We start from the raw sequence: 21,777 nt of genomic DNA, 5'->3' as shown, positions 1-21,777 counted from the left end.
AAGCAGCGGCAGGACGCTCAAACTGTTTTGATTTTTTTACATTGTGTCTTATGGGAAAGCGGCACGAATTAATATCCACACAATACTCTTGATTTTTCATCAATACATGTAAATACATACAATGTGTCAGGGAATAAATAATAACCAATTAATTTCTGGCAGAATTTACTGAAAATTGTTACGGTTAGAAATTATTTACAGATATTTATGCAAGCCCCACGAATGTTGTAATACACGTGTATGTACAGCAGAATCCAGGTTCGAGCTCCTTCCATCTGTCCGACAGGAGCTGCCGAGTCTTTCTGTTGACGTAGCTGCCCGGCCAAAACCGAGTATTTAGCTTACTGGGTATATATGTGTTTCTTAAAATTGCATAGGTTTATTTTTATTGATTTAAATCTCATCTTTAATTGAAAATACAATGATCGTAATTTAATTTGCTTGTAAATAACGATTTTTGTGTGTGTGTGTGTGTGTGTGTGTGCCCTTTCATTACAACATCAATTCAGTGTACAAAATAATGCGAAAATATCTTTTTTTTTCTAAAGATATTAATGAACGGAACACAATATGGAGATATTTAAGATATAATATTTATGCATAGAGTTCTTTCACAAATTTAGATTGTTTTTTGAATCACATTATATACATACAGCTACAAACTAGTACCACCACTGATAAGACCCGCTTTCGTATCGGTAGGTACTTGTTTTTGGAAACAGTCGTCTAAGAATTGTGCCATTGATAAATAAAGATGTCCCTTTACTCCTGCTAGGCTATGACTCACGTCCGGATACACCTGTGAAAATGATTACAAGGGTTGCAAAAATTATTACGAAATTTAATGAGGCAGTACTTCATTTTCTACTTTATATTTGTATAAATCAACTTGTAGAAAGATTATACGCGACGTATAGGAATAATGAAACATAGCATACCTGTTGTCGGAAAAGTATGCCTTTCTTGGCAAGATGCCGTGCAAGTGCCATTGATTGTTGAAATTGGACATTATCGTCAGCAGTGCCGTGCACTAGGTAGAACATTTTATCCCGTAAAGATTCAACTTTTTCGTAAACGTCTGATTCCGCGTAACCCTTGTAATTTGACACCACAGTTGGCATGCCCATGTATCTTTCTGCATATGCGGAATCTGCAGAAATAAATTGTTATCGTAGAATTGAAACTAGTCGAGATTCTAAATTTGTTAAAAACAAAGCTGATTTTTTAAAAGAATGTGTGATTTGTATCCCCCAGATCTCTGATTAAAGATAGCGTAAATAATAAAATAATACATATAAAAAGTATATATACTAGGTAAAATGTCGAATGCATTTTTCTTGAATAATAACCTTTTATGATTGAAAAAATGTTTTTCGTCCTAAAATTTTTAAAGGAGCGAATCTGTTAATTATAATAAATTCTCAAAGATACGTTTTTGTGTAAAGCGCTATATGTATAAATCAATTATGTTCATTAATGTACCATAAAGTTTCCATGAGACAATAGGCGCCACACTTATGCCACATTGAAATACGTTTCGGTCGGGATGCGCTAATGCAAGTGCAGCTACGAAACCACCGTAGCTCCAACCCCAAATTGCAACACGTCTTTTGTCCACAAAGTGCAACGAATCTCGCAGATACCTGTAAATAAAAATGTTAATTTTGTACATCAATATGGTATTAATAATAAAACAATTAATCACATATTCAACATATTGATTACATATATTAATATATAAGAATATCAAGTACGGCTTAGACACACGGTATTGCCTAAGGATTATGCCGACAAAAATGTATAATATTCTTAATTATTTATTATAGCGTAAGTTATTTTTTGTTGTATTTTTTTAACGCTTTATATAATACGATCTGAGTTAGTATTTAAATTTTGCTAACTGATGACATACAGATGTAAGTTTGTTTTCATATTGGAGAACCTTTGTACGTGAATTATGAACAGCAACTGAAAATAACAATGTGAAGTAAATGTTACGTACTGATTGTATGTTGAACGCTAGAGAAAATGAAATTTCAATGTTTATTATAATTATCGCTTGATTTACGGAGAACTCTGATATCGTCGGTTCGGATAATCGAGATTCTCCTAAAGTCTTCAACCAAACAAGCAAATATGCTTTGAATTGTATCGTGTTTGGTCTCGTTTTAATTAGAAAAGTGTCACAAATGTGTTGGCAAAAGTTCCATAAAAAAATAATTGAAAACTCTTCTGGAGCTCCTGAGCTCTTCAACGAGTGTACCTAGCAGTAGTGGGGATAAATTTTTCACGAATACAGGGTGTGGCCGGACGGGTGGTACAACCGAGCAGGGAGTGATACTACATGTAAAAATAAGTCGAAAAAAAAGGAATAACATATTTTTGTTTGACGCTTTTATGCTATTGCATAGGAATCGTCTGACGCGTCTGACCATGATCAACCAATTCTACTTTGTGCATATACTAAAGCACGCGTATCTGGCGGAACTTTAAAAATGTTATTCCTTTTTTTCAACTTATTTTTACATGTATTATCACCTCCTGCTCGGTTGTACCACCCGTCCGGCCACACCCTGTATATTGTTACACACTATAGTCATTGTATAAAAATGTTCCGAAATCCTGATTTAGTCAATTTATACCAGAGTCCATGCAACAATTCATTCACATACACGTCGTTTTAAAAGTATCCGAATATTATTGTATTACGAGTGACTGTGTATGTGAGTAACATTGATACCACTGACATCTCTACGCATCCCATAAGCGACCTTTCCACCGCTACAGAAATACAAACGACAATACCACAACGACTCACGATCATACACAACAAAAGAGACTGCACTACGTCGAGGGTAGGCTCAGCTGGCTATAATACAATTACTACCGGCCTTGTTTTGTTACACACAAATGCAATTGCACCGCTAAACATGGTACACCTTTCAATTACGTGGTCGATGAAATTATGTGCTGGAACCAGCTGAAATTAATCTAGGAAACGATCACAGTTGAGCAGCAAAAATGATCAGATTCTTGGACCTATGACTCCTATAAATTTGTAACAATGTAAATCTTTCTATTATTTTCAAGGAACAATACTAATCATTCAGAAGTTTGCTGGAGATAGAAAACTTCTAAACAATCGTATTATTCACAGAAAATATATCGAAAAAGTGAAATGAAAAAATTTGATTTACAATACCCTACTATACAGTTTACATATTTTCAAGCTAGTTTATGTTGAAAGACAACATCAGGTACCATGGCAGAATTAATGACCACCAACCATGCCTTTTGGCTATGAAGACACATATCAACAAATAGCTATTTTGTCTAGCCCTAAGAGTGCAGTTACCATCTACAATAACGATTCTCTAACAACGGTACCATTCTCTTTAAACTTTACAGATCCACAGAGGAGTACTAAAAAAAAAGAGAAAAAATTAAACTTACATGGATCCTCGGTCATGACTGAATTCCTGTCAACGAGAAAGCTGACAAGCAGCCAAAGAAGCCATCAGCGTCCAATGTGTACGTACTTATCGTAACCTACACATGGACGATCTGTTAAAAGAAATGGAAAATAAGCTAATGATGCAATGAGAAGCGGAGTGCGATCATTGTTAGCCTCACACCGGAAAGAATATGTCTGAAAGCGTTTTCAGTGGCCTCGACGAATCTACTTAATTGCGAATGATTTTTCTTCAATATATTTTTCATAATATTCGAAACACTTAAACATGTTTAAACATGATTCTTCGGTATTCATACCCCGGTATTTCTCAGGTTACTTTGAAAACTGGCGGTCTGAAGCAGAACCTAACTACACCATGCGATAAAGCGGACAATAACACCATTTTTTCAATTTATTCTTTACACGCACAACATTACTTTTCCACTAATCCGATTCTCGAAAAAATATGTGTGATATTATATTTATTTTGAAATCATTGTTTGTAAGAGAAGATGAGTGTAAAAATAATTCTTCTCGTACCGATTAGTAACTTATTCCTTGATCATTTTTCCTAGCTACAACAAAACTCCAGGTGTGACCTATCCCAATTGTGTAACCTGCCCTACACATGAAAAAAATGGTGTACACGTATAACAATTCCTATTTAGAAACATCAGAGTGCAAGTTCGTTTCTTCCCCCTGCAACATGATGCATAATCAACTAGAAAGGGATTCTGAAAGTAGAGACTTCACGCTTTAAAGTGAAACTATAGATAGATTGTAGTATGATTTTTTTACGAAGATATAGTAGTTTAATCATTTATTTAGTTTCAGAGCGCATAAACCTGTATTTATACGTAGTCCCTGAAGAGAACAGTAGAGCAGTATAATAATGTTATGAATAAAACGAACAAATTACCATTGTTAGTTGGACACATTAATATCTCCATGATACAACATATATTTATGCATAGCGCGGTTGCAACTGTATTAATGCATTACTTTTGTTGAATAATAAAGAAAACCATTGATCAAGTGTACTCACTCAGTAACTTCCAGTTGGTCAGCAACTTCCACGGAGCCAAGTCTATAGTACACTTCGTGCAAAAACTTATAACCTTGGCCTCCACTGCCTCTACCATCGATCTGAGCGACAATCACATTTTTCCTACTAGCCAGGAATGTGTTCCAGTCTATTTTGAACATTTCCGTTACTAATTGCGACCCGGGTGCACCATATCTAAATAAACAAACAATGTCGATGGAAAAATTCTTTAAACTTCACCTGCTGCAATATTGTTAAATTCTTATAATGTCATTATTAGACTGTGGATCTTTATGCATTTATGAAGAAATTGGTTGGGCTAAATATGAAACAAAGTCGTTGAGGGATGAAATCAGTTTTTATGTTATTCCTGCTTCCCACAATCAATGCAAAACATTTTTATTTCACATAAAGATCCGCGGTCTGGTCGTTATAGTTTGTTGTTTTAGTTGATTATTCTCATCATAAATACATGAAAGCCGCAGTCCTCATGAGTATCATTTAGGGAATCGATGTCAGAATACCGTGAACGATAAGAACGATGATTGACCGTCATACTTACACTTGCACAATCAAAGGGTACCTCGTGATTTCATCTTCTCTCAAACCTGGCGGTAAATGTAGTCTCACTTGTGCGTTGTACCCGCCGCTTATTTGAACGGGGAATGTCTTTATTTGTGGAAGTGCCAGATTTGCAACTTTCTCCTAAACAAAATTGTTCGCGGAAAGATCAGAGAATGTGAAATATAATATTACCGACAAGAGACGATCCCGAAGTGACATCTCCAGATCTTAATGAAACTTTGGGAGGATGTAGTTCTTGCACAAAAATTACACACATTTTTTTCAACGGCCATTGTTCATATTCGAGGGGTAAAAACAGCCCTTAAAGCTTGAGCTACGAACCATATTTGGTCAACCATTAAACCCATGCTCTACAATACCTCGTGTCAGAGTAGTGATGAAGATCCCGAAAAGAGTCTAATAAATATGTACGTTATTAATTTCCTTTAAACTGAGATGAAATTTTATAGTTTCGTTAATGTATAGTTAATGGAGAACATGTAGGCATACGATAGATACAAATTTTCTCCTTTTTTTAGGGAATTACGAACTAGAAAAAAAGTTCTAATCAATGAAACCGTAACATAAATTATAGGGCAAGTCACCCTATGTTTTATAACCCTAAGTCAGGGGTTCTTAAACTTATGTAGTCCGAGGCCCTCCTCTTGAACAACATTTTCTTGCGGACCCCATACCAACCCTAGGCATTTTTCTTCTTCATGTAGGATTTTTATTAAATGAGTTATTTGAATAAAAGCGAAAGTTGCGGGATGTAAAGTTAATGTCAAAATTGTTTCGCGAACCCCTAGGAGTCCGCGGACCACAGTTTAAGAACCTAAGTCGTCGCCCTAAGTAATCACAGTGTCACTTCGGGATCGTGCCTTGAGAAAGTACAGGCTGGCTTACACGCAATAGTGTATTATTCTGCAAAACGTAGATCAGCCGTGGCATAGGTAATTCCGTTTTGTACAATGCGACGGTCGGTATACTGGGCCCGTAACACTCCAAAATAAAATAGTTCGTACTCCCCCGTGGAAAAATAGCATTATGATACTGACACGGTTCTTCATTAAACGCTAAAAAAGAAAATTGTTGTATTAGAATTTAAGTAAAAATGAATAAAACTAGCCTAGATTTTTACGCTTACTTGGAGGTACATATGCTTTAGCTTTTTGTTTCTTCGAAGGTTTCTCCTTCGCCTTTTCTCGTTCCGCGTGTTGCGCGTTTTCTCGCGCTTCATAATGATCGCGTATATAATTATCGGACGAACCACTATGATGACGAGATTGCGTTGTTTGATGATCGTTCAGATTTCCGTCTGTGGCTTCTGTGCATGTAATGCAGACAGCAGGGTGCAGAGACGAGCCCACATTCGGTAACAGAGAACTCACGTAATAGAGATGTCTCTGACCTGGTCGCATAGGCGGTATACCTATAAAATATCTGTAGAAAACAATTGGATTAGCATTCTTAAACAACTCATTATACAGTCTGTTTCACAAGAGCGTACTCGCTGTATCTGTGTTATCTTCGAAGAAACTGTTCGAGTGAGATGATAAAATAAACATTCAAGGGGTCCCCTAATACACTTCCGAAGAGATCTGTTAGTATGTTTAACACCTTCGAGAGTGAAATAGTTTTTCGTTATGTAAAGAAACCTTTGCTCTCTTCGAAACACGTCGAGAAACGTCTGACGTGGGCTCGCGAGAATGTCAATCCCGATTCAATGATTGGCCATCTCAGTCTCAAGATGCCAATCCAATTGAAAACGTGTGGGCATACATAAAGCAAAAGCTTAGAGGAAAACATACTCATAGCGTGAAAAGTCTAAGTTACCAAATAGGAAAGAAATGGAGGTCACTGCCAGTATCATATTCTGAAAAATTTGTAGAAATTTTCCAGGAGATTGGACCCACTGTTAAGTACCTAGTCAGCCAGGCCTGCCTCGAGCAGATATCGAGCACAGCCTGGCGAGCAGATGGCGGGCATTGTGCTGTCAGAACGACGCTCGAAGATGCGATACTTCTGTGGACGCAGAAGTTAGTCCAAAATCGAGCAGATTGCTTACTGGGTAAGAGCGCAATAGTACTTTAAATATACTTTCTAATGATCTATGAACCTTCTACACAAAGTTGGTTTCTTCGTAGATCTCGCGAGTACGCTCTCGTGAAATCTCTGTAATATCGCATATTTCAATTCGTTTCTTAAGGGCTGTTCAGACAGTGTCGGACAAAATGGCCGGATCGGACGTCCTACCATTTTGTCCGGCACTTTAGCTCCTGTGTATCTGGCAATTGATGCAGGCAATCTGCAATAAAGCAGACCGTAATTGAAATAAGAGTAACTACTATGCTGGACTTACATGGTATTGTTCACTTGATCCCATGCCACTATTTGGGTGACTTCGAATTTCCCATGCGTTAGAGGAACAACCATCTTTCGGTCAACATTCACCCAAACAATGTGTTTATAATAACCAGATGGACCATCCTTAACCGGACTTATTGCAATATAACTGCTTCCATTCGCTGAGAAAATAGGTGCTTCCGGAGGAGTGTCCACCCATCCGCGATCTTCAGATACTACCCTTTGATATTCCTGAATAAAACATTAATATTCATTGAACGTCCATGTTGATGCACTGTATAAGTGTAGCAAATAATTCGAACGTACCTGGCAACGCCACTGCGGGCTCTTGCATATAGTGACAACCGAAAGGTTTTGAGCACGCGTTAACCACGTTATGCACACCTCCGTTGAAGATATCCAAGAAGCCGAAGTAAAGTAATGCTCTCTGTTAATGGAGAGGAATAGTTTATAGTCTGAATCAATTAATACAATCACGTTGAAGTAAAATATTCCCCATCCGAAGCAAAAGAATAGCAGCAGGACAGTAATGGGATAAAAATAATAGATATAAACAAATTTTCGAATGATAAAACCACTTTTTCGATACTTAAAAGATTTTATTATAGCCATCAGAATTTTTTCTTATTAATTGTTAGGGGATATAAAACAGCTTGCATATTCGAGTAGTGTTCGGATATGGGAGTTTCTACTTTACTCTCATTTTTATGTCTATTGTCTAGACTATAGATTCTATAGCATCGCATGCACCATTCAATCGTTGATGAAATTTTTTAACCCTCGTGTTGAAATATTAAACAGCTGTAAAACAATTTTTAAAGCTACTAACGAATAATTTTAAAGCTTCAGTATTTAAGGGTCGTTCCATAAATCTTCATTCAGAGCGTTTTTATGATATTTTTAAAAGAACATCAGAAAGTTTTTAAGTAATGAGCCCAGTAGCCAACATGAGGGTTGAAAATAATAATTGTTAACATGTATTTGTACATAATGTTATATTACTAACATTCCTTTACCATGAGACGCCCATACACAAGATTCAGGAAGCAAGGGGAACATACTGTGATACATTCTCTTGTTCAAGATGTATCAAATTGTTATTAAAGTACGAAGTCGTTAATGTTCAAGTTGTTTCATTTATCTTGTCCGTTTGAACATCTTCGTTAATTTTGCAGATACAAAATATGTAAAAAGAAAGAAATTGTTTGATGTAGAGCGGCGAATATTGCGAATCATGCTAGTCTTCAAGGTCATTTCTCGAACTTTCAAGGTCGTCGATAATTTTTCACTAACAGTGGCTCATTTTTATACGTCAAAATAAATGTATTTTACCATACACGTAACGTTCAAATTACAATCAGAATAAACATAATGTTCGACCTTGAAATCTCGTAAACAAATTAAATGAAAAAAGTGTTCTACCAATCAGAATGCTCGTCCCTTTACATCGTTCATTTTCAACGTATATTTTTTAAAATTTGTCTATCTACTTATCTATCACTATAATAATACAAAATTCGAATGCTACTGCATATCATGCGGAAATGGAAAGGGGCAAATTGAATAAACTTGATACTCTAAAATTCATTTGTAAACTCACACATGCTCGATGATAGATGGCGGTTTCACTACCTTCGTATGAATAGTCTTTGGATCTGCCAAATCTGCTACGTAGAGTCGCGCCACAGGATTCGGAGTTCCTGGCTGAAATATTTAAACAATATCTAGTTATATATCTCACGTAACGTACATACATATGTATGTATTTTTCAGAAAAACTATTGTTAACAATCTTAAAAAGAAAGAATCTTAAGTGTACAAATCAATCATGGTTCTTCTTCGTAAATTTGCTGATCGTTGGACAGCGGATTTTATGAATTTATGACAATAATAAGTAGGTGTAATTTAAAACATTAAAAACATTAGACGAATTTAAAAATACTTTCATATCATTTTCAACCTATTGAACATATTAAGAGAAAAAATTAATTTCTATGTCACTGCGGATTGTTGCAATTCAGCTGAAAATTTTTTATTTTGAATAAAGATCCGCTGTCTAATAATCATTTACGAACAACCAAAGTACACCAGAGTCACCTAACGTTTGTACCTCAACGTTTCTTGTGGCTATGACCTTGAATGACCTTGAGCAATTATAGCAACTGAATTCCTAGTGAAAGAGACTATCATCGCTTGATATTTGTTTGTAAATATGAGTAGATCTGGGGTGCAAACGTTAATTGCACTTATGCAATGTATAACAATATAATAATAAAATAGTACCTTTGGATAACGAAGGGATCGTATATCGGGATAAAGAGCCTTGTTTCCTTCTCCAAACCACGATATGTGCATTTCCTCAACGAGCGAATCATTAAAAGATGCGTACAGCATCATGTGACTATCTGGCGACATCCAGATAGCCTCTGCGCAGTGCAGTATTTCCTCTAGGGCGTTACAAAATAATAAATAATAATCTCTATCGATAATGCACAGGATAAATATCCAAGTATACAGAGTGTTACTATAGCCAGCGTTTTTCTTGCAAATAATAAATATCAGTGTACCTTCGTATAGCCAGTCTGGTAATCCATTCGACAGTATACCAGGAATCGACGTGTTAGTAACTCTGTATCCTGTGTTGCTCATAGGACCAGTTATGTAATAAATATCATAATCTTGCACCATGACAAGTCCGTGACCGCGCGGAGTCCATTGTGCCAATAAAAGATAAGGATGATCCACCTTCTCCGGGTATGGAGTCAATGGTATAATTTCCCTGCAATAATAAACTAGCGATGTGTATTGCTTACGATTAGTATTATCACGACAGGAATATCGTCTTGAACTGTACATTCCACTTAAACGGTAACAGGTCCGCGTTATTTATTGGTCCGGGTAAAAAACTTTTTTACTAACCGCGTGTTCACATCATAGACCGTGTACTTTGCTAAATACGAGTACCGAAACAGTTTCTTCACGTCGTGAGCTAGCAGCAGGTATTTACGATCCGGCGATAACAAGAACTTGGCTGGATTCAGTCTTCTCTACACATAAAAAAGAATTCCTACGACATTACTTTATCGAAATAAGAGGAGTACATTTATTCGTGAATTTTAATCATTTTTTATTAGAAGAGACAAACGCATTGAATTATACCTCAAGATTGTAGCTTTACAATTTCAATATATAATCTTCGACTGAAAAATTTGGAACCCGCCATTTTGACGGATTTCCCAGTGTTAATGATACACGCTAACAGAAGGAGGAGTAAAAACTTTTGAAATTAACTGGACTCTAATGAAAACTTCAGATATTTTTTTATTAGATAACTAAAAATTGTTATCGATAATAATGCTGATCGTTTAAATTGACTTTATTTCTTTCTTCTGCTGGTTGTATTGTTGGTCAGACGGTGTCATACTTACAAAAGTTTCATTGGGCATTAAGCTACGGGAAGTAACATTATCTTGATTAATGTGTAACAGCGAAATTCCACCCCAAACATCCCTGTAGCAAATGTGTTGTTCGCTTGTCCATGATCCGTTGAAGAGAAGAGGAGTCAATTCTCCGGACAACACCTAAATAATCGTTAATTTCGAATATTAAAGCGATGTTAAATTATTGTGAATTGTTGCTCTCCAATTGCATTGTTATTGCAGTGTTTATAAACGTTCAGTGCTTAACAGTTCAGTGAACCGTGACTAATTTCCGATAGTTCAAATGGTTTCCGGTGATTATCTATTCATTCGAGATAATGTTATACATATATGTTAACCATATACATTAGCAAATATTAATGCAAAAATACCATAAACGTTAGAAATCAATTTTTAACACTAAACCTACCGGGCCTTGAAAGTAACTGGTACACACATGTTCCCTTATAAAAATGACAAGATTGATTTTATTTAGACTTTGTGCCGCCCCTATTGTAATACGTGCTCTACTAAAGATATCTACAGGGTGAATCACGAATCGTGATCAGTAGAGATTACTCTGTTATTAGCTGTCCGATCGAAAATGTTTTTACCACATGTACATAGTTTCAAAAAAACTTTCACGTGATTATAGCACATTTTTTGTAAAAAAAATTAAAAAAGCAATTTTCTGTAATCTCTTCGCAATTTTTTTCCAACTTTTTAATGTTATGATACGTTTCCGAATTCGCTTTGATATCCTCTAACAAATAGGCGTTTAAAAATTATAGGTGTATTTGCAAAAAATTGAAGGTGACCTTGAAAAATCATTAAAAAAAAAGAGTTGACGAAATTACGTGAAAGCTCTCTTGAAACCATGCTATACCTGATAAAGACATCTTCGATCGGACTGCTCATAACAGAGTAATCTCTAGTGATCACGATTCGTGATTCATCCTTCCTTATGAAATCATTTTTATTATTTCAATAATTGTAAAATAAAAAATCTGGAACTAGTCATTTTGATCAGTGGTGGTAGGTTTAGTGTTGACGTTAGAATTCAATTTCAGACATGTTCAAATTGAGAAACTCTTAGGGGCAACTGTTCTTATAGTTTGGTAGTCAAAATATTAAATAACAAATAGTATTGCATACCTCAGATAGCCGTAGCCTTGCACCCCGGACTCTAGGACCTTCATCGGGTGGTGTCAACAGGGCAACTGACGTCACTATCAAAGCTAGGACAGCAACGATCACCAGCAGAGCAATCAAAATGCCGCGCCAGTTTCTTTGATTTTGATTCGCCGAGACGAGCTCCTATCACAAAGGTTTTCACTAACGCTAATGTCAAATAATAATAAACAGCACAGAGAGATTGAACATTTGGTCCCCTATGATTTCCTAAATGTTCCCAATCATCTGATAAAGAAATTAAAAAAAAGAAGTTTCATTTCAATAAGAAATCAAGGGCACCTTGAAGCATTGCAGGAAACCTCAAGATAAATTGAATGACCTTGAGCTGACCTTGAACTGAGAAATCGCGCCACGAATCTGTCGTAAGTATTTCAATTTATCCCATTTAGTGCTTTCGCTGTCGTCATTGATGGCTGTACATTTTTGTAATTAATAATGTCAATATAATTAAAAGGATCTAAAAATATCCTTATTGATTATTAATATGTGAAATACATTTTCAGGAAAATCCGTTATCGTGGAATTATAATAAAACTGTTTGCGATACTTTAACCCTCGGATGGTGGGACATGGGTCCATTTTGACCCAGAGTTACAAATCGTTTCATTAAGATTCTAATGTTTCAGTAGCCACTTTAAATCATATACAGAAGTAAAAAATACTTAAGTGCACGAATTTGGATGGATTTAGCAATGGCTGCCATGAAATCATGAAAAGCATTCGTCTTGCGGAGGTTAATAATAAAAACACGAATAAATACTATCTTCGAAGGTTGATACGTACGGTCTAATTCACTGACCAGCTGGTCCACCAGATATAAACCCCTCAGACTTTTATTTCTGAGGATATTTGCAATCAATAATTTATGAAACATGTAATTATAGCACCGAAGACCTTCGGGAATGTATGTATATATAATGCAAGCTTGTAGGAATGTGTACAATGTCATATTACATTAAAGCAGCACACTCAAATTGATTAAAATATTTAGCACTTCCGAAGAAAGTCAAAGTGTTCACAAAACGGGTGTTCATATAATTCATATAACGGAGATCCTACTATACAAGAATTTATGCGTTTGAAAATTTAATTTTAGAATCTGTGCGTCAGTCTTTTTTTATATACCACTTGCTTTGTATTTACAACAAAAATTAGCTCAAACACAAAATAGTAAAACATTTACAGAATTTAAATATATTGTCGTATTGTTTCCAACTTGCTGCAATTTTATTATAAAAGAAATTATTGTGTATGTTATTGCTGCTGTAGCTTCATATTGATGCAGACAATCTTTATTTTGCATTAAAACGAGTCCTAATCACTGCGGCTGTAAAGTAAATCGCAAAGCAAGTGGTTAAAGTTACAAAAACATAATGTAATCGCAGACTGCGAAATTAGGTGAAATTTTTTACAATTTGGGTCAAAATAGACTCAAGCTCTGACGTCGTCGCCGTCGTAGGGCTAACAGAAGGGTGACCAACTTTTTTCCTCGCTGAGAGATGTTTCAGCTGACATTAGCACAATACATGCAGCATAAACAACGTATGCACATAGAGCTGCATACACTCGCAAAAAGAAGCAAAGAAATGCAACAAAGACAGACGAATAGGTCGATGGTGTTGAGTGGATATGGAGTAGGCAGTTCTCTTACGTCTCATTTGTCAGCGAAACTGCTAAGTAGGGAAAGTGGTCACGTGCAGGTCGCAGGCTGTTAATTTGTTAGCCTATTTTATCGTATCAACAATAACATGCAAAAATGCAAAAAGATGACGACTTTATGCGGTGCTTAACACCCTCATTATAATACAATTGATATAATATAATTTTTTTAAAGAAAAGTATCGAGTATAAAAATTGCAAACTTGGTACGTTTATTAACTAACATTCGTAGAATGTACACGAATTTTGTTGTGCAATACTAACAATTTTCTCCGCAGCTACAGCGGTAACACACATGGATATATACACAGGTGTTCGTTATTAGTAGACTGCGGATTTTATGCATTTATGACAAAAATGGACACGTACAATTTAAAGCAGTGTACATGTTAAAAATACTCAATGACATCAAGGTATTATAGTTTCTGTTTAATAGGATAACGAAAAGAAGAATACAATTTTTATCTGGCTCTTGTGTTCTGTAATAATCAATGTGAACATTTTTTATTTTGCATAAAGATCCTCAATCTAGTTATCAGGGTACAACGAGTATATATGTGACGAATATCAATGAAAAACAAAATGGTGCTTACTGAGGAATTTCAATTTCTTCATACGGAAACGAAAGCGACAGTAAAAAGGAAAGTACGTCATTAAAACGACCAAATGTACACTCGTCAAGTCTAAAACAAGGAACCGATTATTTTTATCACCGACAGTGGCGGATATTCACGGAGCAGAACCGTCGGCGTTACTGACATGTCCGAATGGATCATCATTCGCTTCGAAAACAAATGGATGTCTCGCTTGTGCTTGTCATAATAAATAATAAATCGTCCCTTTTCACAGAATATACACATTGGTCCATCGAATATTTGTCCGTTTATTTACAGAATGATGTCACTTTCAATCATTGAATTTTTCTGATAAAAGTTATGGATGTAACTTGCGAGATTAAAGTCGTGAAATAAGTTAGTTCGAGTTCGAAACACCTAACTTGCCACCTTTAAGCTAGCATGAGCAATGGAACAACCACGTAAATGGAGATTGGAGATACTACATATCAGCTAAATCGACAAAACTTAGTAATGACACCAGTATTGTTGCATTTTGTTCACGGAACACCACTGAAAATTCAATTTGAACTCCCCTATGATCGAGAACCCGCGCAAACTTTGCAGCTACTGTGTGCCCCAGCCAAGCAATTGTGTTCGCTATTAATATGTTTATGTCCCGACGAAATAATAAATAGTCATAACTAGACTCCGGATTTCATGCATTTATAACAAAAATGAGAAGTGCAATTTAAAGAAGTGGAAATATTAAAAGACTTTAAGAGTATTAATATATTATTTTCACCACATTAAAATTATTAATGAAGAATATAAATTTAGATTTACATTGCTCCTGCGTCTTGCAATTGATGCACAAACTTTTTATTTTGCATAAACATCCGGAGTCTAGTAATAATAATGCTACTTTATTTATCACGAATGTTGTAGAATATTCGGAAAGAAAAATATGCATATACAAAATATTATTTTACTTTGTTTACTAATTTACTTTGTTCTTTAGTTTCAAATTTACATAATGGTACAAATAAATGACGGAAAGATTATGGAAAAATGAGTATATGAAAAATGCAAAACAGCGAAAACATTTAAAAAAAAATTGGAAATATTGTTTATTTACTTATTGAAATGATTGAACGAAGAAAGAAATATTTATGTGGTATGTGTATTTAATGCATTTATAACAATTCATTCTGCGCAAGTTTGCGTTAAGTGTGTGAGAGGTTTCACGCAATCCACAGAACACTTGACATGCGTATTAAGTATACAGATACAAGCAGTTAGAAAGTTGTTAATGATACGTGATCGTCTCTTCTTAAAGTGGATCTTCCCGTGGGCAAAAATAATAGATCCACGAAAATTTCACAATTCTTTTTCCACAAAGCAGTAGAATCGTAAATTGTTGTTAATGTTGTGTAAAAACGTGTCATAATAAACATAAGTAAAATACACTGTCTACCACTTTTAAACATATAAATACACTGCAGCAAATTAATACAATAAACAGAACATTTTAATTTAATATGTTAATTCTTTCTAAATGTGTTAAACAAAAATTTGTTTTTAAATCGAGCTCTGTTCTATTAACTCTGTTAAATTACTTAAAGGAGGAACTTAAAGCTACATGCATGGCTGCAAAGCTGTGTGGCCCTGTAAAATCATAGCGCGCTATACTGTTATACCGAAGATCTTTGTAATTTTCACAGAAATTAACTTAATTTTATTTAAACTGTGTTGGAATAACCATAACACATACACGGATGCAAAGCAGTATGATCCTGTAGAACTGTATATGTATAGGTGCACTATTCTACAAGTGGAGTGCAGTGTTAAATGTTTATAAAAACGATCATAAAAATATCGATTAAGCGCAATTGTGATGGCACAGGTTTCCCGGAGAGTGGTAAAAGTTTCTACGATAACGTGGATCGCTTAATTACCTCATCGTCGTAAATGTTATCGTGATCTGCCATTGAAAATAGAAATTGATTTTCTGACTTCTAGTTGTTAACTTAGAAAGCAATCGATAGGATGCGTGTTATGCTCTTTCGGATATAACGACGAAAATTACGGGCACACTCCGCGATGCACGGACATACACACTCTCACCGAGGTACAACGGAGAGGGGAAAAACAGAGAAGGACAGACGGAGAATAATTTCGTTCGAACTGTTTTTTCCGTAACGATACGACACGTTCTTTGACTTCCACATACACCGTGAGAATTTCTGGTACTGCTGGGAAGATTGTCTCCAATGATGCTGCGAGAATGAAGCCTGCGCGTTTTGGATGCTGCGCGATTCCATCCACTTCTTTTACGCCGTGTCCTTTTCCCGCTTATTTTTACGCGAATAGGATCACTATGCTAAGAACACTATGGATGTTAACATTCGACACGGTCGCAGCCAACGGGTAACGATTTCACCGCGAAACCTAATCTGTCTCGATAATAATGGTGAGCTTCGATAACAAACACGTTCTTGCTGAAAAGAAGTGAACAAAAAAAGAAACGCAGTAAAAAATATTTAATTTCGAGAAATAACCACGCCGTAACTCGCACATTCAAATTGTCTCCAATCGAAAGCATATATTATTTTAAAAATTGTTGATACTCTCTTCTAAGGTCAATCATATCGGATCTTAATTGAAATATAAAAAATACGGATCTGGAAAATGATAAAAATATACAAAAATATTTTACTCGCGCGTACATATTCATTTTTATTCCTCAACTCTCACTTTTCTCACAAAATCTGATAAGGTCGTTCAATCATATCGGTTCTTAATTAAAATATAAATTACGTGTCCGCGAAATAATAAAAATATACAAAAACATTTTACTCGCGCGCACATTCATTTTTATAAATGTTCCTTAACTAGCCAACGAAAGTACAACAAACAGCTCGACGCTTCTCTATTAATTAAAACTAGAATTGTAAGATCATGTATTATATTGAGAAAATAAGATGTTTATCTTAACACTGAACTTTTCCTTCTTTCATTCGCCGCGCGTGTGATTACATTGCTAAACATTGTCCGCACAAATGTCTTCTTATCGAAGACGTCGCTAATGCGAATTACGATTCCATGGAGTTCCATTCGATCGGTGTCGATAGTGTCGACGATACAAGTGCTCTGCAAGCATGAATGCTACAGCCACATATGAACATTCGAGTAATGACTTTCATAGTTTGTATTTCGATAGATACAGTCGCATGATCAACATCCGTTCAGCACATAGTACGATCGTATTACGTCTGCAACTAGCAACATATGCCACAACGGACGTACAACCAATGAACGAGCGTACCTCATGAGACAGTATTGATCCAGCCACACGGACTGCAAATTAATATCTGTTATCAAAACTAATTGGGGAAAAAAATGCGATCGCACCGAACATAAAGACACTGATCACAGCGATCCCTGGACAGTGGTGCACAGATTTTCGGGGACGGCAGATAAAGCTGTAGGACCTGGCCAGAATCATGATTCCAGGATTCTAAAAATATATTTATTTGCACTTTCTGCATAATGCATATGTCCTGCATATGTTTTTTGCCGTGCAGATGCATACGTCGAGCTTATTAGCATATATTTTTCAAATTGATTTTGTCTAATGAATTATTGCTAGATTGTGGATTTTTAAGAGATATAAAAATTGTCTGTATTAATTACAAAATACAGGAGGCACGTAAATATTTATTCCTTTTTTTATAGTTTTAAGTTTTAACCAGCTGAAAATAATACATCAATATTCCCCGATTGTTCGCAGAACTTTTCATTGTTCGAAATTACACCTATTTTTGCCATAAATGCATAAAATCCGCAGTCCAATTTTACGTCATGAATTATTGCTACATTTTTATGGAAAATAAAAATTGAATTAATTGCAAACTACAGGAGGGTACGTAGGTATTTATTTCTTTTTTTTAATAGTTTCAAGCAGTTGAAAATGATACATCAATATTCCGAAATTTTCTTGTCACTGTTTTGTGTTTGATCAACACATTTTTATTTTTTATTCTTCATTCACTCGTTCATATAATTGTAAAGTCACTCGGTTAAGAGAGAAAAAGCAGAATGAATAATTGCAGTGGGCTGCTCGTGCAAAATGCTGACGACGAGAGCATCGTCCTCTGGTGTTTCTGGTGGTGTGTGGGTGTACATTAAGGTGGTATAGTGCTCAGCTGACTGCAGTTTGCATTGCGTGTCTCGGAGGTCTCCAATTTCCAACTGCTACTTCTAACTTCATCTTCTACCAGCTACTTAATAGTTTTTAGCATTGTTGATAAGTTTTCAACGTTAATCGTTTCAATCCTGAACCAACAAATCACCCTAACGTAACATAATAATTTCTCTTTGAGGGTTGTTATATTAAAGAAGGTGTTTCTTTTTGCTATTAATTCTTTTTTATTCTTTTTGCTTTTGGCTCTGATGAGACGTGTATATGTCCCAGTAATTTTACTCTTCTCACGGGTAATTAAACAATTCCCCTGGAAATTTGTATTGTAGCCTTTTAGTTTACAGTGTAAAAGAACTATTACGTTCAAATAATTTTTTTAAACGCTATGTTTTCATTCATGTTTTTCAATATGAAAGTACGTCTCTACGACACTTTCGGCTGACACGTCTGTTCATGACCCGCTTATTCTACTTACGCTTAAATGCTAACGCTCCTGATGATTTCTCAAGTATGTTAATTTCGGAGACGAATTGTGGACAAATAATTTAGAAAGATAATTTGGATTCATGTAATATCCCCTTATCTCGATATTCTTAATTATTTCAAATTGATAATTCTACCATTTTAAACTTCAGCTACTCATGTTCGATATTAAATAGAACACTCCTTGTTTTTCTAAACTCTTTTATGAAATTTTGAATGCAAAACAAATATTTATGGTAAAAATAATAAATTGAAACTCTCTGTATATTTATAACTTAAAAAAACATATTAAAAGAACTTTATTGTACTCGATAATATAGTCAATTCGTTATAAGCGTGTGTATCATTTAAATAATTTCACTTTCCTTTATAAAAAGGAGTTGTAATACAACTTTATCATTAATTAAATACAGTAGATCTTGTAGACACGGTACAGTGCTTTAATATGGGCCCAGAATGTCCGCAAATGTTGATCAATATCGGTTGCGTTTGCGTGTAAGTTTCAGAGGAATGTCGCGAAAATTGCGCGAAGTTCAAATTGTATCCGCGAAGTTCAAATTGTATACGCGAAGTTCAAATTGTATGTGCAGAATCTCGTATTTACACATAGAACTTTAGATAAACTATAAACGACTATTTTTTTATAGATAATTTAATACGGTCTCTTATTAAACAATTCAATTGTATAAACTCTAAGAAATGTTTGCATTATTACTGTCCTTACTGTGATACACTTTCTTAAATGGCAGAATAACTTACATTTAGCACATTGTCTATTATTCTTATTATATCAGAAATTTGACGTTGCACATTGGATCGTGTAGATGAACTGTAAGTATATGTCAGTAAGATTATTTCTATGCTGTCTAAATAATTTTCATGTTGCCATCCATTGCTATAGTCTTGTTTAAAAAGTCATCTTCCTCCTATTTTGTAATATAGCTATTTAATCAAATATTCTTTGGTTTTAGTCTAACATAAATAAATCATAAACTTTAATGTTAATGTACCACTGTTAAGTCACTTTGTGTTTCACTATTGCCATGATAATTATATTATATTGACGAATATTATCAGAAAAATAAAGTCCATTTACTTTAACGTAGGAAAGTCTTTCACTAGTTCAAATACCAAAATGAACTCTTACCTTTGCCTACAGTTACAACATTTACAATTTTGTTGGCGGGCATGGTTACTCCATTGTCTACGTAATTCAGAAAAGTTCGAGAACCATCTACAATCAGGTTTAGGTGGTACACAGCTGTTCCACATTATTTCTTCGGCGCATTGACATGGATCTCTATATGTACTTATGGTGCTGTTAACAGTGGAGTGGCTATTGTTTTCATTACTACAAGTGAAACATCCTCCATAATTTTGACAGAAACAAAAATGGGTTTGAGGATTTGATACCGAACATCTTCTGCTTTCAACGTCACAGTTGTTCGCTACACGAATAATTAATTTATAATAGTCAACTACATTATCAAGCCTGAGTTTATATCATTATTTCCATTGTCATCTATCTACCAAAAATTATCCTATATTTCATACTACTAAGAAAACACTATAATTTCAAGTACAGTTAGTATGTACTACTAACCACAGCAGCCGCCGCAAGGGAAATGTTCAATTTTGTCAGTTCTTTTGCAACAGGACATAATTCTTGATTAAGCATTAAAATTAAACTCAACTTTTGTGTAGTGAATGTGTCCTGCCATTTGTACTCCTGTTATATATATTCCCAGTGATACTCATTAAAATTTCGCTTACATTTTCGTAATTTGCGTTAAAAATAGTTATAAATTAAATATGGAGCAGTGAAAGTGCAGATGGAACTTCATTTATCTTAATTAATGTTTTTTTCTTACATTATCATCATGGGAGGACATTATTTTGTGACACTATAGGTTAAAACAATTGTTTATAGTTTATGTCAATCTGTTTACTCAGGTAGGCGTCTACTACACGCGAGCACAGAATATTTGTATATAGGTGAACCACCGGACACAAAATACTGAATTCGATCGCACGTACGACATGCAATATGCAATCAGTGACAGCTAACTGTGGATGGTTAAATATTGAATGAAATTGTTATTCAAATAAGTTTCTGGCAGAATTTACTAAAAATTGTTACGGTTAGATATTATTTACAGATATTTATGCAAGCTCCACGAATGTTGTAATACACGAGTAAATAAATATATATTTAGACAGTGTCTTGTAAAGACACGTGCTAACACGCGTTATTGACAGGTGATCGTGGATGGTTAAATGTTAAATATTCAATGAAATTGTTATTCGAGACCTAAAAAAAATTGGGTGTATACTGAAGAATCCTCTGTGTCTGTATTATACAATAAAGATAATTTATCCATGCAAAATGAAAAATATTGGATATTCATTACAGCAGCAAATGATTCGTGCCGGTTTACCCATAAGACGCAATGTTAATTCCGGCACGAATTATTTGCTCTTCCTAAACGTCCGTACAGCGCCATTTCATGCAGCGGCAAAACGCTCAAACTGTTAGCCAAATTTAGTTCCAAATCTACCGCTAGATGGCGCTAGTATCGACTTGCACTCTGTCGGTAACATTTGGCTAACAGTTTGAGCGTTTTGCCGCTGCATGAAATGGCGCTGTACGGACGTTTACGAAGAGCAAATAATTCGTGCCGGAATTAACATTGCGTCTTATGGGTAAACCGGCACGAATCATTTGCTGCTGTAATGAATATCCAATATTTTTCATTTTGCATGAATAAAGTATCTTTATTGTATAATACAGACCAATACAGACGCAGAGGATTCTCCAGTATACACGCACCGAT

At 35.1% G+C, this 21,777-nt stretch overlaps 1 protein-coding gene across 3 annotated transcripts; it reads right to left on the bottom strand.

The window, feature by feature from the left end:
* Positions 1-148: 148 nt before the first annotated feature.
* On the bottom strand, positions 149-17,480 carry Dpp10 (Dipeptidyl peptidase 10). 3 transcript variants are annotated; one of them, XM_076437617.1, is made up of 16 exons: positions 16,215-17,456; positions 12,005-12,163; positions 10,859-11,011; positions 10,350-10,477; positions 9,998-10,209; positions 9,714-9,877; positions 9,031-9,134; positions 7,737-7,857; positions 7,426-7,661; positions 6,211-6,506; positions 5,970-6,139; positions 5,062-5,204; positions 4,500-4,694; positions 1,483-1,643; positions 939-1,150; positions 149-799 (listed from the first exon to the last, which is right to left on the bottom strand). In XM_076437617.1, the coding sequence occupies exons 1-16, from the start codon at positions 16,245-16,247 to the stop codon at positions 656-658; spliced, it is 2,631 nt and encodes an 876-aa protein (XP_076293732.1). In that variant the 5' UTR covers positions 16,248-17,456; the 3' UTR covers positions 149-655. The 3 variants fall into 3 exon arrangements, 2 of the variants coding, with proteins under 2 accessions (XP_076293732.1, XP_076293731.1); XM_076437616.1 differs by having other exon boundaries at positions 12,005-12,166; positions 16,215-17,449; XR_013010391.1 differs by lacking the exons at positions 149-799; positions 939-1,150 and adding an exon at positions 3,454-3,564 and having other exon boundaries at positions 1,503-1,643; positions 12,005-12,166; positions 16,215-17,480.
* Between the last annotated feature and the right edge of the window lie 4,297 nt (positions 17,481-21,777).

This window comes from Lasioglossum baleicum, chromosome 13 (assembly GCF_051020765.1).
Source record: "Lasioglossum baleicum chromosome 13, iyLasBale1, whole genome shotgun sequence".
NCBI lineage: Eukaryota > Metazoa > Arthropoda > Insecta > Hymenoptera > Halictidae > Lasioglossum > Lasioglossum baleicum.
The sequence above is the reverse complement of the archived record's forward strand: the minus strand, read 5'-3'. Positions and strand labels throughout refer to the sequence as shown.